At 60.3% G+C, this 16,647-nt stretch overlaps 4 protein-coding genes across 4 annotated transcripts; all 4 read right to left on the bottom strand.

Annotated features, from left to right (window-relative positions):
• Positions 1-665: 665 nt before the first annotated feature.
• Positions 666-1,016, bottom strand: LMXM_32_2060 (conserved hypothetical protein; the record flags this gene model as incomplete). Its single annotated transcript, XM_003878412.1, has 1 exon — positions 666-1,016. One exon carries the CDS (start codon positions 1,014-1,016, stop codon positions 666-668), a length of 351 nt encoding a protein of 116 aa, XP_003878461.1.
• Positions 1,017-1,706: 690 nt separating this feature from the next.
• Positions 1,707-2,930, bottom strand: LMXM_32_2050 (conserved hypothetical protein; the record flags this gene model as incomplete). Its single annotated transcript, XM_003878411.1, has 1 exon — positions 1,707-2,930. The coding sequence occupies one exon, from the start codon at positions 2,928-2,930 to the stop codon at positions 1,707-1,709; it is 1,224 nt and encodes a 407-aa protein (XP_003878460.1).
• Positions 2,931-4,019: 1,089 nt separating this feature from the next.
• LMXM_32_2040 (conserved hypothetical protein) lies at positions 4,020-6,383 on the bottom strand (the record flags this gene model as incomplete). The annotated part of the gene is made up of 1 exon (XM_003878410.1): positions 4,020-6,383. One exon carries the CDS (start codon positions 6,381-6,383, stop codon positions 4,020-4,022), a length of 2,364 nt encoding a protein of 787 aa, XP_003878459.1.
• Positions 6,384-9,166: 2,783 nt separating this feature from the next.
• On the bottom strand, positions 9,167-11,629 carry LMXM_32_2030 (conserved hypothetical protein; the record flags this gene model as incomplete). Its single annotated transcript, XM_003878409.1, has 1 exon — positions 9,167-11,629. The coding sequence occupies one exon, from the start codon at positions 11,627-11,629 to the stop codon at positions 9,167-9,169; it is 2,463 nt and encodes an 820-aa protein (XP_003878458.1).
• Between the last annotated feature and the right edge of the window lie 5,018 nt (positions 11,630-16,647).

Raw genomic sequence — 16,647 nt, 5'->3', positions numbered from 1 at the left:
ACATCGCCTGTGCGCATTTTCAGGTTTTTTTTCAGGCTTTCCTCTTAGTGTGTGTACATGTGTGCGTGTGTTGTTCTTGTCCCTCCACCCCACCGAATTCTCCTCCGCTTTTTTGTTCGACCTCCCCCACCCCCGGATCGCTACAGGTTACCTACTAAGAGTGAGAGAGAGGAGAAAGCACGCGGAGGCAGAACCTTCGTGAAGAAGATGCACGGGGAGCGGGGTGTGAAGGAAAGCTGCCGCAGCGGCGAGGACTGAGCTGGAAGACATCGCTGCTACAATCACACGCACAGCGGCACACTTTTAGCACACGCGCCACCACGTCCGCCGGATTCCGTTTTTTTCTTGTCGCTGCTGTTGCCGTTGCTCGTTGACATTCTGTAATGACGGCGCAGCGGGGTGCCGTGTCCCTGCACCCAACCGAAAGAGGACGACCCACATGCGCATGGACAACCCGCATTCGCCTCATCCCACGACCGCCTCCTTGACACACCAACGCGCAACGACGCACGCAGACGTCGAGGGCGAGGAAGAGAAAGAAACAGTCGAGGAGGGAAAGGTGGAAGGTGCGCGCGAAGGAAGTGTGCACGGGCAGAGCCGACGAACGCTTTCTCGCACCGTCTGACCCATCGACCCCACGTTCAGAGAGCAACGCCCTTGTGCTATTAAGCCTGCGCGTCCAGCTTGTCCTTGATGTCGTTCATGAACGGCATGATGCGCTCGTGTTGGATGCGGAGGTTGGCCACAGCCTCCTCGCCCTCCATCTCAGTGCCGTCGTTCTCCCACAGATCTGTGGAGTCCTCGACAAACTGGTTCTTGGTCGTCAGGCGCTGAAACACGAAGTAGCGAATCGCACAGATCTGCACTACGCAGCAGGCCACGGTGAGCTTGAGCAGCGCCTGCATCGTCGCACCGCTGATGCCGGTCTCACCGCAGTTCGCATAGAAGTACGTGCGAGCACCCGAGCACGCGGCACGGCGGCCGGCGACACCCTGCAGAGCAAGACGGCGGAACATGGCTGAAACGAGAGCGAGAGCAAGAGTGTTGATCTGCTCGGACGGCGGTGTGCAGAGAAGAAAATTTTAAAAAAAGAGAGTGCGGATGATGAGGAGAGGAGCACACGCTTGAAGCACTAAAGTCGCGAGGATGCGAACAGGCTGCACGTGTTTTGGGGGTGGACAGAGCGGGGGAGGGAGGGCGAGAGGGCGTATGTGGTGGTGAGGACGGAGGGAGAGACACATGCCCAGTGCAGCGTCGTGGTAAGCCGTTACGGATGGAAGTAAGGGCGAGGATGTGAGGAAAGATCCCGCTCACATTCACGTTCTCTTTGTTTTTCGTGTGCATAAACGCAAAGCACGTATCTACGCTGATGGCGCATGTGCGTGTTTTGCGCTTCCTGCTGCGAGGGGTTGGCGCGGGGGTTGACGGGGTGGCTCGCGTCGCACCAGCATCATAAGCCGTGACTTTTTTTTAGACCCAAACGCGGCTGAGTCAACTGTTGCGTGGTTTGTTTAAATAGCTTTGTTACCGTTGCCTTACTGCCGCGGCATGGGCGACATCACCCTTTCCCTCCTTGTCGGAGTCATCCGCAGCGTTAGCGTCCATCGTTCTTAAGCGTAATCGAGCCAAACCGCCATCGGATCACCCACCAGCGCACACCCCGCTCCTTCAGTGAACGCGGATACGGCTAGCACACGGCCGTGAGCTCAGTCGAGCTCGTCGCTTCCAGGGGCAATGTAGGCGTCCATGATGTCGTCCAGGTAGGGCAACACGCTCTGCTGGAGGAACTCGGTGACGCTGGGGGCTAGCGTGACCGCCGGCGCCGCGGCGACCGGTACGCCATCCTCTTCGACCACTTCTACGCAGCTGGCTGCTGTGGCCGCCGCCTTCGCGGCGTGCGTGGCCTGAGAGGCATCGACTGCCCCAGCGAGCACCTTCTTCGCGTTCACACTCTCCAGCCGCGCCATGCCATCCTCGGACTCGAGCATGCTGGCAATGAACTCTGCTAGGCTCTTCTGAATATCCTCGATCGGCTCCTTGCAATTCAGCCGGTCCACCGCCGTCACAAGCGCGTCGCTCTTCAGTATTAGGCCGTAGAGTGGCTTGGGAGAGCAACCGCAGTTGCGGTAGCACTGCGCAGCTAGATAGCGATGGCGCGGGTTCGGCGACGAGAGCGAGCTGCTCAAGGTCCCGCGCCAGTCTTCATCCTCCAGCAGCAGCTCCTGACCATCGAGCGTGCGGGTGAGGTTCAGGAGGATGTGGAGGATCCATCGACTCAAGTCGCGGGGCGACGAGGCTGGCTTTGGCTTCGCCGAGTCCTCAGCGGCTTGCGCCACCTCCTCCTCGGCCTCCGCCCTCCTCGCCGCCTCCAACTCCATGGCGCTGACAAAGCGCTCGTAGTACACCTGCAGCTTTCCGAGATAGAAGCCGCGCATGTCCTCGTCATCTTTCTGCAAAAGGCTGTCCATGGCGGTCACGTGGCTGGACGTGAGGTTGTTCAGCAGCATCAGCGTCAGCTCCTGCACGCTGCGCACGTACGGCTCCGGCTGATCGCTCCGTTCCATCCCATCCAGCAGCCGCATTGCCTTGCGCACCACCTTGCACTGCACCAGCATCTCGGCGCAGCTGCCATCGGCTGAGCAGTTGACTAGGATTGTCAGGATGTCGCCCAACACGTGCTTGCTGCCTGCGTGCAGGTACTGGAGGAGGGAGTCGATGCAGCTGCGGCCGTACTGCGGAGACGCTAGAAAGAGCCAGAGATCGCGGTTCTCCTTGCTGTGCGCAGCGATGCCGTGAATCGCCATCTTGCGAACATCTTCGCGTTCGTGACGCACAAAGGAGAAAGCCTCCTGGAGCTGCTGAACGGTGTCGGCCGAGGGCATGGCCGGCTGCTCTGCTACAGGAGTGGTAGAGGACGCCACAGAGGTCATGAGGGGCGTCGCCAAGGGGACGGGAGTGCAGTGCAATCAGGAGCAACGGGCCGGAGAAAGAAGAACAGCACGCCACACAATGGAGTGCGTCGGTGCGTGGCTGATGGTGCACTTCGGTGCGCCTTGCTCTCTGTCTTGAGGACAGGTGTCAACAAGAAACGGAGCCGGTACAAGAAGGGGCGAGATCCACCGCTGGGTGTGCTCGAGAGAAGCAGCAAAGGCACAGAAATAGCGAGGAGTTGCGGGAGGCGCCATTGGGGGGGGGGGAACAGTAAAGGCGGCAACGAAAAAGGTGCAGGACGAGGCTGGGTGAGCGAGGGAAGGACTGCATCGCTTGCGCTGGATACCACCTCAGGCGGAAATAGAAAGAGCACACACGCACTTCAACACACGCGCGGCCGCTGTTCGTCGAGACAACCCTTGGTGCAGTCCGTCCGGCTTCGTCCAGCTTGAACGCGCGGCACCCATGTGCATGTGTGCCTTAGTTCATGGAGGAGAGGTGGAGAGCGGGGTGATCAGACGGCGTCTCTATTCGTTTGTTCTCCATCCTCCCTCCTCCAACGGTGAAGGGCAGGAACTGCCACCGTGTGTTGCTGCCCTGTGGCAGTCACTGCGGTCCACTTCTGTTTGAGGGCCTTTCGCAGCACTTCGCGCCATTCCTGTTTCTGTTTGGTTGAATATTAGTTCTATAGGACCCTTATCGCCGCCCCATTCCCCATCCCCTTCTCGTTTTGGAGGGGGGAGGGTGGGTGGGTGTGTCGAGAGAGAAAGAGAGGGGGTGTGGGAGGCGGCGAGGATGCCAGGAGGCGGAAAAGGGAAGAGGGCATATCAGGCAAAGCCTGTCGCGCCTTTACTCGCTGTGCTCATCCTCGCCCTCTTTCGCCCCTCACTCCCACCCCTTCCCCCACCTCTCCAGCCCTCTTGGCTGCTGGCCGCCGTCCCTCGACCCTCCCCACTTCCACGGCGCAGCTGAAGCGGAGGAAGAGCGGTGGCTGCGATGCGTACCCGGCAAGCAAAAGGAAGCCTTTGCCCACGAGCCCCCCTCCCGCAGTCCTATCTGATGAGTCCGAGAACCTTTCTCTACAGAAATCATTCACCGTCGACGGGCACGACGGCACCAACGCGGGCAACCTCTGCTGCGGCCCCGCCAGCCCGCTGGCGCAGTGCCGCCACAACTTGTCGCTTGTGCACGCGCTGCCCATACGACACGCGCATGGCGCGTATCTGTGCGTAGAGTGCACTGGCGCTCTGCTGGGGGAGCAGTGCCGGGTGCAGGTACCCGGCGCTGTGAAGCTCCTCCATTAGTCCATACACTTGCTGCATGCGGAAGAGCTCATCACACGAGGCAGGGCTCTCCTCCTCGACGTCGCTCTCAACCACACCAGACAGCATCGACAGAGTCACCGCCTCCGTCAGCTGCTGCACCAGATTTATGATGGCGGTCAGGCACTGGCGGTCCCGGTATACGACGGCGCCACCGTGCCGGACAGCGCGCTGGGTGTGCTCCACCAGCTTGCACAGAAGCGCCGCCTCATCCTGCGTGAGCTGGTAGATGAGGGTGCGGTTTGACGCCGCTGCAGCCCCGGCAAAGGCGGCCGTGTGCTTGGCGGCGTTTAGTTGCGCAGTTATTGAGCCGTGCTCCGTTGCAATACCGCGTGCCTCGCTCAGGAGATACCAGAAGGTTGCTTCACTGCGCTCGTGCTCCGTCACAGGGCTGGCAAACTGTGAAGGAGTGGACGACGACGTCGCTCCCCCAGTGAGTTCGCCGGTCCGCCCACCCTCGTGTGTCTCACAGCGCCTCTGAATCTCCACCAAGACGCGGCGCGTCAGGATGCTGCTCACATCCGCGATCGCCTCCACCTCGGGCTCCGGCTCCATGAGCCAGAAGCTGCAGCACGCCGAGAGACCGCGATGAAGCACCGCGAGGTAGTCGGACAGAGAGTCCGCGTGCATGGCCTCCCACATGAGCTTCTCGGCGAGTTTGTTGTGCGTAAGCAGCTCTGTCGGCGCGACCTGCTGGTAGAGGAGCTGCTGCACCTCTGCATGCACATTGGCGTCACGGTCGGCCGTCACAAATTGACGCACCAACCGGGCTTCCTGCTCCTCGAGCTCGCTACGGGAGAGGTTCTGCCGCTGCAGCTCGTACTCGCGCGCGGCCATGATGAAGGCGGCGTAGACGCTGGCGCGGTGCCGCGGGTCGCGTAGCCGCAGTGTCATGGCTGTGACAGCCCGCAACCCCTCGTCAAATGGGTAGCGAGGCAGCAGCGCTAAGAAAACCGCGTATCGCGCTAGAGACGTCGCCAAGGATGCGCCGGCGCGCACCTGAACAGCGTGCGGGCTCAGCGTTTCCCCGTAGGCGACGTCCTGCGCGAGCACTACGTGCGTGGTCAGCCGCGCGGCGTCGCTGTCCCCCTCCTCCGGGACGATGTCGAACCACTCGGTCGCACCCACTAGGGCCGCCGACGCCGGCACCGCGGATGGTGCTGTAGACAGCAGAGAGTGCTTCCCGTCCGTGCACGTGAGTGTCTGCAAGATGAAGCGCATCTGCAGCTGCTCCTCCAGCGGCGCACGCGGCAGCAAACCAGACTGCAGGCGCGCTGCAAGGCCCTGCACTAGCTTCTGCGAAAAACTCGCCGCCCAGTTATCACCGCTACCCGTCATTTCCTCGATGAACACCGCGTAGCTGCGGTCGACGACGCCTGCTGCCGGTCGCCCAGACTCCTCGCCACCGGCGCCGGTAGCGACCATCAGCTGCTTCGTAAACGCGACCACCAGCGCGCACCGCAGGTAGCACCACGCCATGTCCTTCCAACTCCCGTTCACCTTGAAGGCGTTCTCCAGCACGGTAAGGTTCCCGCACAGCACCGCCCCAATTACGGCATCGAAGTCGCTCACGGCGCTCGGCGTCGAGGGCGCCGCGCTTCCCTCTACGCCAACGGCGGCGGCGGCGCTGCGGTACTTAAGGGACTCTTCGTACAGCTGCGAGAGGTTGTCGAGGCGGTATTCGTTACCGCACCAAGCCTGATTCAGTTCGCCGTGCGCGTACTCGCCAAAGAGAGGCACCAAAGCGGTCTGGCTGAACCACGGCTCCTGCACCGTCTGCAGCTGGGCGGCGCTGAGGATGCAGCTGTGTACGCAGCTCTCGTAGGTGACGGCGGCGTTGATGGCGCGGTTCAGCTCTCCGCCGCGCAGGTATGTCAGGATGAGTTGGCGAAGCACAACCTCTTCCTCTCCGCGGAGACGCGGCTCGTGTCGCGAGTTGTCGCGGTACGTGCTCTCCAGCCAGCGGCAGATGATGTTCGCCCGGCGCAGTACCGGCTGGCGCTGCAGGAAGGCTTGTAGATGAGCGTAGTGCGAGACGAACCAGCGACGATGCGGCTGGACCGACTCGATGCCAATGGCATCCGGGTGGTATTGATCTGACTGCTCGGCATCCGTGTAGACCTCCTGCATGAGAGCCCACAGATACTCCTCCTGCTTGCGCCCAGCAGCGCGGCTCGCTTGCTTAAAGTGCTCCACTGTTGGTACTGCCCGAACGGCAGCGGTGGCGGCGTTCGACACGGATCCGGGAGAGGGGAAGGCGTTAGAGCCACTCGCGGATGGGAGGTACCACTCCGCGTAGGTGCGCAAGGCTGAAGTGCTGGGCACCGCGGTGACAGCGCCACATTGGCTTCCAGGCGCCTTAGATGGAGCCGCAACCACGACTTCGTTGTCTGCTGCTGGGCCTGCGGGAACAGGGCGACCGTGCACATCACGAACATAGGCGCGAGATCGGGGGAGCGGGATGTCCGCCATGCCGTACCGCTGTTCGCACTCCGTCATTGTACACACGCGTGAGAAGCTGTGCAGTTGAAGAGAGCGCAGGGTGGCGAGGGGCAGGGGTGGAGACGCTGTCTATGCGAGACCTGAAGAAAGGGGGGAGAGCAGGCCAGTGAGGTGGAGAAAAAGAGTGGCGGCTTCTCCGGGTTGGCGTAACTGCCGGAGGTGCGTGTGCGCACAGCTTGCAGCACAGGGCACCAGCAAGGCAAGCAGCGGAGAGAGGGAGGCGCACACGAAAGCGGACATGGAGCCGAGTCAGCGGGCCACCGAAGCGAGTGAAAGGGAGCAAGAGAGACTTTGTGAATGGCACGGCAACGTTGGACGAAACCGTGAACATGTTAAGTGCAAAACTGGCGCGCACGCACAGGCACAGAGACGTGTTCGTGTGTATGTACGTGAGGAAGCACCTCACCAAGACAAGAGAAGCGAGAGAGGGTCCTTTTTTGAGGTAGACAAGCACGAGTCAACTCTTGAGCTGCGCTAGACTAGGGTGCGCTAGGGTGCGCACACGGGAACGTGGCGGTGAAGCGACAGCCAGCACTCGTTCGTTTTGACCGAAAGAGTGTACGGGTGCCCTCAAGGGTGTGCCGCGTGGGCACATCCCTGCAGGCGCCTCACCACCGCAAGCCAGCGTGCCGCATACATCTGCCACACTTTATCCAGCCAACGCAACGACGACAACAGCACGTCCTTGACACGACACACGAGAAAAGAAAAGGAAACAGGTGACCGCCACTTGAGCACTGTTCCCTGCGCAACGAGTTGGATAGGGCCTCTGCTCTTCAGACAGCTCCTGGTGCACGATCCAGCAAGATGCGTTCATAATCCGAGGCAGGAGGCACCTTCATGGTCAGCGGTGGCCCGTTCCACATGTCCTCCGCGCTCGTGATGTGCTCCCAGCTGTGCACCGGTCGCGCACGATCCGGTGTCAGTGTTACGGCGTCCTGATCTGCATCCTCATCCGCCGCAGATGCACCACCTGCGATGCGGCTGGCGAGAGGCGAGGCGGACGACGCAGCGCCATGATCAGCGTAAGTGCGAACGAGAGACGAGAAGGGAGGGAAAAAGCTCGCGTGCGTTGGGTTACGCATGGCGGAGTCGAGCGTCGGTGAGGTATCGAACGCTTGGCGGAGATACACAGGATCGTAGCAGCCAAACCGGGGCACCTCGCCTCTTCTGTAGTGCTCCTTGAAGCCCTCAGTGCAGCAGGCCGGGAGTGTTCCCAGAGCGCTAGGTGCTGGAAGCGAGGAAGGTGGCGAAGGAGACGACAACGAAGAGGACGAAATCGGTGTCGACGCTGCCACGGCGACAACTTCCGGTTGACCACAGGCGCTCATTTCAAGTCCGCCGCCCCACTTTCTTTTTTTTTCGGTGCCCTGGTTCTATGAGAGCTGTGCTCCTCGGTTCGTCTACTCACGTCTGCAGCCACAGCTGCGCCGCACAGATTTTGTTTCGTGCCTCGGTATCGAGGTGAGGTATAAAAAAAAGTGGGGAGACGAGTTTGTGCAGAAAAGGTGGCGAGCGAAGGAGAGCGCACGACAACAGCAACAACACCTAAAGATGGAGCTCACCACGATTGGCCATGCCTTCACCCTCGGCGAAGAGTAAGGGGGCATGCAGAGAGAGAGGGGGTGGGAAAGGGGCGAAGGTGAAGTGTGCCGCGTGCCAACCTTTGACCTCAGCGGATGCAGGCGTATGTCGTGACTCTCTCTCTCCCGTCCCCTAAGACCCAAGAAATCCGAGATGCGTGGCGAGACCCCTCATGTTGACGCACTGTCGCCGGCATTGGCATAGCCGCACACACGGGGCGCTTGTTTTGGCTCGGTGTGTCACAGCTTGCGTGTATCTCAGGTGCTGCGCGCGCGTCTGACCGTTGGTGCTCAGTGCATCAGCCTCGCCAGTTTTCCGGTGTGGTGGAGAGAAGAGAGAGTCCTTGCGGGTGTTGACGTTGTCTTTCTTTCTTTTCTTTCTTGCCCATCAACCGAAATCCGTGTCGCCGCACCGGTCAACGAACACGCGCGCGGGCTCGCACATGCATCCGTGCGCGCTACCACGGCGCGAAGACCCCTCTCCTCCCTCCATTTGAGGAAGCGATCGATGGGACGAAGCAACGACTAGCGTGGCACACACACACACATGCAATCAACACGCAGCAACACCATCGTCGGCTATGTACATGACTGAGCGAAACGGCCCCTGCGAAAGAAAGAGAGGAAGGGAGAGGGGGCCGGAACAGTCCACCACAGCAAGTACAGGATGGCCCGCACGAGCACACGTGAGGAGTCGCCCCTAAACACCACTACACACAGTCCTCGTGTGCAGCGCCACACGCACATCACCTTGAAGCGCAACAGTTGCCAGGCTGCGGCACAGCACGGTAGCCTGCTGCGCGCCTTTGTTGCCCCTGCCGACGTTTTCTATATGGCGGATGCGTTAAGCACGCCATGTACGTTGAGGAGCAGTTTCTCCACAATATCCGAAATCTGTCCAACGTGGCTGCTCGCCTCAGACGCGAGTTCCTTCACATCCCCACCGCACTGCTGCTGCTGCTCCTGCTGCTCCTGACGCAGCCGCGCCTCCTCGAGAGCGGCCACTGCCCCGACTCTGTCCTGGTCGGTGTACCGCGACGTGTAGGAGAGCATCGTTTGCAGCAGCTCTGGATCCTGCACGATGCGGCACGGCGAGGCTGCCGTCAGATTGAGCAGCACCCCGCAGCAGTTGTACACCACGCGCAAATCCTCATGCCCGAGGAAGAGCACTACCACCTCGTCGCAGCGGTTCGCCTCCATCCAGTCGCGTCCCGCGTTCGTGTAGCTGATGTTACCGAGGATGCGAGTGGCCTCCACAGTGGCCTCGACATTGTCCTCAAACAGGTAATGCGCCAGCAGCAACCCGAGGGAGCTGTAGAGGGAGGGAAGCCAGTCGGACGCACACCCGCCGTCCTTCTCACTGTGGGGCAGCTCTACAGATTCAAAGGCGCCGAAGAAGTACGACAGATTGCTGAGGCACATGAGCACGTACACAGCCGTCAAGTGCATATTCGGCGTTTTCCTCAGCACCGCCAAGAGGCGCACCAGCGGCGGCGTCACTGACCGCACGAGCTGCAAGGGACACTGGGGTGACATGGATGCAATACCAAGCACCCAGACCACAGCCTGTAGCACTGGTGATGGCGGCAGCGGCAACGAATCGCGGAAAGGCTCTAGCTCGGCGTCTGCAGGGCCGGAGACGGTAACGTAACGCGTTGTTAGAGCCTCCAAGAGGTCCACCATCGGAGTAGACACAAGGTACTCCTGCTGCGCCGTGCTGTCCTCTGCGACGCGGGCCATCACGCCGCACAGACGGGAGACTAGGAGCTCTATTGACGACTCTTGCGGTGTGTCTGCGTGCGTGCGGAACAGCTGTGAGTGCAGCGCGTGCGCGGCGGCTGCAATCACGGCAGTTCCTGCCTGCATCTCCGCCAAGCACTCATCGGCGTAGGTTAGTTTCACCAAGGTGCGCGCGGCCGCCTCGACCGTTGCCGCGTCCGCCGCGCACATGTTTAGCATGCTCGTAAGAGTGCCCAAGACGCCGACCCCACGCAACTCCTCCGGGTAACTCTGAGCAAAACATCGATAAAGAGTACCAATGATAGGCAGCAGAGATGCAAGGACATCCCCTGCCGACGCACCTGCCCGATCGCCGGTCGAAGGTGCACACTGGGCTAGCGCATGATCGGTGATCCGCTGCAGAGTAGATAGAAAGCCGAGAGACACAAGGTGGTCAAGAAGGTTCTCGTGTTCCGCTGGTGCAATGCGGGGTGGAAGGAGCGCAAAAGCCGCGGCAGCAGCCCCGCCGCCCTCACTCTGAATAAAGCTCAGAGGTGACCCTGAAGAGATGGAGTCAGCGAAGGACGCGTTGTTGACAGGATGTGGATGGAGGTGATGGGAGGAGGACTCCGCATGGCATGATTTTTTCCGGCGCTGCGTGCGACGCAGCTGGTTCTGAACTCCGCCGTCTACAAGTCCGCTGCCGCGAATCACGTCTGTCTCCCCGCAGCCTGAAAGAGGACGACTCGTGGCTGACGACAAGCCACTGCTGTGCAGTCGCTGCCGAGGTCGAGGCACGCTCAGATCGCCAGCCCCCTGAGGAGCACCATGAGACGCGGTGACGGCAGCAGTGTCGGCGGCGTCTTCGCAACAACGGGCGACGGTGTCCAAGACCCACTCAACCCACTGCACCGCCTGCGGCTGAGCACCGAGCTCAGGCCCCGCCAGCAGCCGCAGAACTTCTGCCAGTGCCCCGAGAGCACCAGTCTCACGCGCTACCCACTCGGCGAGACCCGCCTCCGCAATGATGTGCAGTGTGCGTAACATTGTCTCAAACGAGATCGGCTCCGCCACGAGCGCCGCGACCGGGAAGCTCTGCAGCATGATGGTCGCAGCAAGCAAGGCCCTTTGCGCGTACAAGAGTGGCGCAAGGGTGGTGCTTGCTGAGGCTGCTGCACGAGAGCCCTCGGCACTGCCGAATTCTTCTATGTCAGAGTTCCTGGAGGAGCAGTAATCCACGGCCTGTCGCAGCGTGGCGCCAGTGGGCCAATACCTGCAAAAGTGCAGTAGTGTCGTCTGCAGGCACGCCACAGCCACGCCGTCAAGCGCGGGCGTCTTTGCAGCAGAGTGCAGGGATGTCACCAGCCACTGCTTCAGCTGAAGAAGAAGATCAACTGCCTGTTCAATTTTTGAATCGCCTGCTTGCTGCGCCACATGGTAAAGCTGGCTGAACTCCTGGGCATCCATTCCGTGACTGCGAGACGCTGCCGGCGGCTGTCCCGCCTGCTCGTTGTTTGCATCCTTATCAGCTGTGAGGCGACCAGGGGGCTCGAGCATCCCTGCAGGAGGCATCGGAGATGTGTGAGACACGGATACGGGGGGATCGGCGCTGCTAGACATGGTGTCTTTGGCGTCGGGTGCAATCAAAGACGCAGCCGCGCTTCCTCCAGCTATCTGGAGAACCGCATCAGAGGGCGACGCCGAAGCTGAGGAAGGTGGCGCCATGGGGGCTAGACGCCAGCCAGCAGGCAGCCGGCGCTGCGAACGGCTCTCCAGCCCGCCAGGGCGGCGAGCGTGAAGAGAGGCGGCTGTGCGACTCGGTCTGAGATCATCCGCTGACACACCTGTCGAACGAGAAGGCAGTGCTGCAAAGGTCTCCAGTGGTGTCTCAGGTCGAATTGGGTCTTGCACCGCGGCGCGTGCGTCGCGCAGCAGACGGATTACACGACTTCCGGCGCCAGAGGCAACGATGGGAGGTGCGGTGGTTGTTGCCGTAACAGTAAGACCAGCACCGTTCGCTGGCGGGATCTGCGGCCGGGGCGGCGGGAGCGGGACCCGGCTGCCGTTTGCGCTTGCTGTGACGACCTCAGGCGTTGCAACGGCGATGGAAGAGACCCCTTTGAATGAAGTACAGGGTGCCGCCTGGTAGTGCTCAGGGAGAGGCTCGTACTCGGCTCGTGTGCGCTCGGTTGATTCGCGGGCCGCCTTCGAGAATGGTGCCTGGCGATGCTGCGAGAAACCGCGGGAATGCCCAGCTTGGCGCGCTCCAGCAGCGTGAGAAGACCCTGTCCGCTTGTTCGTCGATGTCGATCGTTTCGCCGGAGTGGCAGAGATGGGGCTGCTGAACAGCAGCAGCTCCTGTGTATGAAGGGGGGTGCGGGTAGATGGTGTCACTGACGACGGCCCCACCGGCCCCAGTGAACGCCCAGAGGGCCTCTTGGGAGGCATCTCTCGGCAGGTGAGTGTGTAGTCGTGTGACAATGAGGGCGAAGCGCCAAGCGTCAAAGCGCTTGCGCGTGTGCCTGGATAATTTCGACTTTGTGCGCGTCTGTCTGCCCCTTCCCACTCATGCGCCGCTCTGACGGCGGTGCGCCCTCCAACATCCAACAAGAACTCGAGAGCGAATCCTCTGACCTCACACCCTCTCCTCTACTGACCGGCACGCCTCCGTTGGCCTCTCGCGGTAGACAGCGCCGACAAGCACCGGTATAGATCGCAGAAGAGGGTGGAGGATGGACAGCGGTGCACGTGTGTTCGTATGAGCGTGCGTGTGTGCTGGAGTGAGTAATACGGCATGATATCACAAACAGAAAGAAATGAGAGAAGCAGAGATAGAGAGCGGTTTGCCGAGATGGGCAGTGAATCAGCAACGCCGCTTTGCCACGTCCCTGAGCTGATCAGCCCGGCCGCAGCGGAAGCAGAAGACGGCAGCTTCTAGGCGGATCATACCACACAACAACAGCCCATTACGCCTAGCATCCACCAACTATGCGCTCACGAAGCTCAGTCACACAGGAAGCGGCGAGGGATGTGGACGAGAGGCTGAACAGACAACTGCGGAATAGGAGGGACAAGAGAAAGAGCATCACACCCTGGCCTAAGCGAAAGGGTGCACACACAGACAGAGAGAGGTCTAGCAAACATTCAACCAGCGGTTCGTGCGCCCCGCCTCTTTTGCCTCCTCGCTCCATTCTATGTTCGCCTCCCTATTATGAACCCCCACTTTTTACCGCCCCTGGCACCATCACCTCCGAGACATGAGCGCCACCGTCTACACGGCACGCACCAATTTACGTTTCGAACACCACCCCCGCACCAGCCTTTGTGGATGTCGTTGAGGGGGAGAGAGAACAGAATGCACCCGCCGGCACTCTGCCCATCACACGCATGGTACAAGGGTGTCCACGGTCGCAGGCCGCTGACACCAGTGGCGATGCATCGCTCGGACCCCGCCCCCCCCGTCGCAGGCGCTTGACCCTGTCACCACCAGAGGTGGCTCGGCGTTTGGAAGGGATAGGGAGGGAGCGGCTGCCCGGCTTCGCCACCGAGTGAGGCGCTGGGGCACGGGATACCGCGCACTGAGGTGTACTCCTCCCACACCATCAGGGGAAGGCCAGTGGAGTTTTTGTGTCACGCCCTTTTGTTGAGCAGTGCCCCTCTGCCGTGAACACGCCCGCAAGCATAGGCACACACAGCCACAGCTCACCTACCGCTGCGGCACTGCGGCTACGTCCTGGTCCTCCAGGAACGAGCCGCCCGCCGTCGAATCTACCGCTGTGTCTAACAGGCACTTCCTCCCCTTTCTCGTCCTTTCCTTGGATGCGTGCGGTGCGAGTGGCGGCAGCCGGACATCGGTGCACTGCATGCCTTGGTCCAAGAGGGCCGCGTCTGGGGTCCTGCTCGAGGGCGAAGGCGGTGGCGTCTTCCGTGCGGGTGGTAGGGGATGGGTCCGGGCGCATGTCGAATGAGTTTAGGGAGGAAGTTGGCCGGTATCAGGTCAAGGCCCTCGGAGACCCTGCACACTCTGCGTGCGTCCCATCCTTCTCCCTGACTCGCCTCCACCTGCGCCATTCCATAATGTGGTGCGGAGACTCTTCACACGGGAGTCTGGAGGACTCGATGGTGCAAACTCGTGGCGCTCTCGTCATGCTGCCGGCATCTGCACCGCATCAGCCCATCCCATCGGATGTAGGAGATGCCACATGTCTCGCACCCATGCGCGTTGGGGGCTGATTCGTATGGATCTCGTTGCGCATGTGTCGTGCATCACTCGCACTCCTCTAGCCTCTGAATGCCTTGCTTGGAACGTGGCACACCATGCCGTCTTTGCTTGAGAGCGCGTGCGCGCAGTCCTCACACTAGTGAATCTTGGGGCCTTCCTCAGAGCGACGTTGTTGTCTGGGGGCATGTCTAGATGGCTTGCCTGCATGTACCACGACAGTTGGGACGCTGCCATGAGTCCGTGGCGGCAGCGGCATCCCGCCCTCTTCTGAATCCGCACCTCATTGGCAAGCGTGGGTGTGTCAAGCAGAAGGGGGTCAGCGGATAAGCATGTTCCTGCGCACAAAGAACCCATAGCCTGCCGCACTGAAGGGGCACAGGGGGCAGCGGTAGACATTCGACGGATGAACCTCATGCAGCGCGAGTGAGATGTGGGTAGTCAGGTTATTGCGCGCAAGATCACAGCGTGCAATCAGGTGTGCTGTGAGTGCAGGGCGACCCGCGAATCTCGCGTAGTATGCCGGGCACAACGCAGGGTCTGACGCCCTCATAGGAAAGCACTGCTGGTGGGAGGCACCACTGTGATAACGCAGTGGTAGGCAGCACGCAATCGTGTCACTGTCAGTCATCCGCCGCTGCAGGGATCCAAAGTGCGGACAGGTCCCCGTGCGGAACTGGGCAAGAACAGTCTCCTGTCGCCTCGTAGGCCCAGCATCCTTGTTTTTCTGGTGTGAGACAGCCGCCGCCAAGGAGCTCTTGTGACTGCGTGTCGCATCATGTGGCGCGCTTTCGAAGAGATGTAGGCGTGGCCGTCTGAGGTCCCTGATAGGGTCCGCCACTCGGGCAGTTAGCGTCAGCGGTCCTAGCATGGCTGATTTCGGAAGTTCTTCAGCTGTGTCCTTGCGGACTAATTCACAATAACCAAAAACGAACGGAAGCGAAAGACGCACGCGACGGGCTAGAGGTGCCAGCACATGTGCCCCGATACATCGAATCATGCTTTCCTCCACAATTGCAGGGCCCACGCTGAGCGTCATGAGGAGGGAAAGCGAGTCCGTTGCAGCAGCACCTGCCTTTCTATGTCTTGGTTCACCTCATTCGTCCTCGTCGCAGAGTCGGCCCCAGTCCCGTTGCTTCACACTCAGCGGTACAGCTGCATGCAAACGGGGGCGGGGGCGCAGTCACCTCGTGTTCGCTGTATCTATGGGTGTGGAAGGGAATATACTCACCGCCTCCCCCGGGCCGCCCCGGATGTGGGTGAGAAGAAGCGAGAACCACAAGACAAAAAGAAACACAAGAGCACACGGCACCAAAAGCAATATATATATATATATACCTGAACGAGTGAAAGGAATCGTGCAAGGCACACTAGAAGCACATCATTTGCTGAGAGCTTGTAGCTGTTTGTGCGCGTGTGTCTGTGTCTGTGTGTAACACGAAACTAGATAAGGCGAGCGACGGAAAAATATGAAATATATATATATATATATATATATGGCTTTGGGTGTATAGAGAAGAGAAGCGGGATAGCAGCACGCGATACGTTATCTGAGACCGATATGTTTCGTCTTCCTCAGTTTGCTATCCATCCGTCACGAAGGGGATTGAATGCGCATCACTTCAGGAGGCCAGTGGGGAGGAGAGGGGATGGGAGGGGAGGAGAAAGAATAATAAAAGGCACAGGAGCCTAAAGAAAAAAAAACACGCAACACAGAGATAATCAGAAAAAGGGCGGTAAAACAACAACAACAAGCAAAAAGGGGCCAGAAGAAGGAATGGGAGGAATGGGAGAAGGAATGAAAACAAAAAAAGGGCGACGCAGCGTGGTGGCGATGCGGATATACATGAGAGACAGACAGGCTGATGATGAACCGATTTTTTCGTTTTCTCGTCTTTTTTTTATGGCGTTGCTCCCCCCTCCCACCGAAGAACAACAAAGATCAAAAAGGGGAGAGCTGCGTCCGTTTTGGAAGAGGCGCAGAGAAAGGGAGGGAGATGCGGTGGAAGTGGTGGGCAGAAAGAGGGAGTCTACTGTGATCGGGAGGGAGGATACGTGAGCAGCCGCACCCCTCCCCCCTCCCCCTCCCCCTTCCATACACACGCACGCACACATAATCCACTCTCTTAGTAGGAGTGCATGTGCTCAGAGACACTATCATGTACACGGGCACACACACACATATATGTGTGCGCTACTTATCCACGTCGGTTACGTGCACGCACCCGCTTGTGCGTCGTAAAGTGAGCAAGAGAGCGAGAGAGAGGAAAAAAGAAACAGAGAAGTTACGAGGGAGAGCAAGAGCCCATGCCGCGGGTCCTTTTCTTTGCTTGTGTTTGATGTCACACTAGGGCGGGGAGGAGGGGAGGAG

This window comes from Leishmania mexicana, chromosome 32 (genome assembly GCF_000234665.1).
Source record: "Leishmania mexicana MHOM/GT/2001/U1103 complete genome, chromosome 32".
NCBI lineage: Eukaryota > Euglenozoa > Kinetoplastea > Trypanosomatida > Trypanosomatidae > Leishmania > Leishmania mexicana.
The sequence above is the reverse complement of the archived record's forward strand: the minus strand, read 5'-3'. Positions and strand labels throughout refer to the sequence as shown.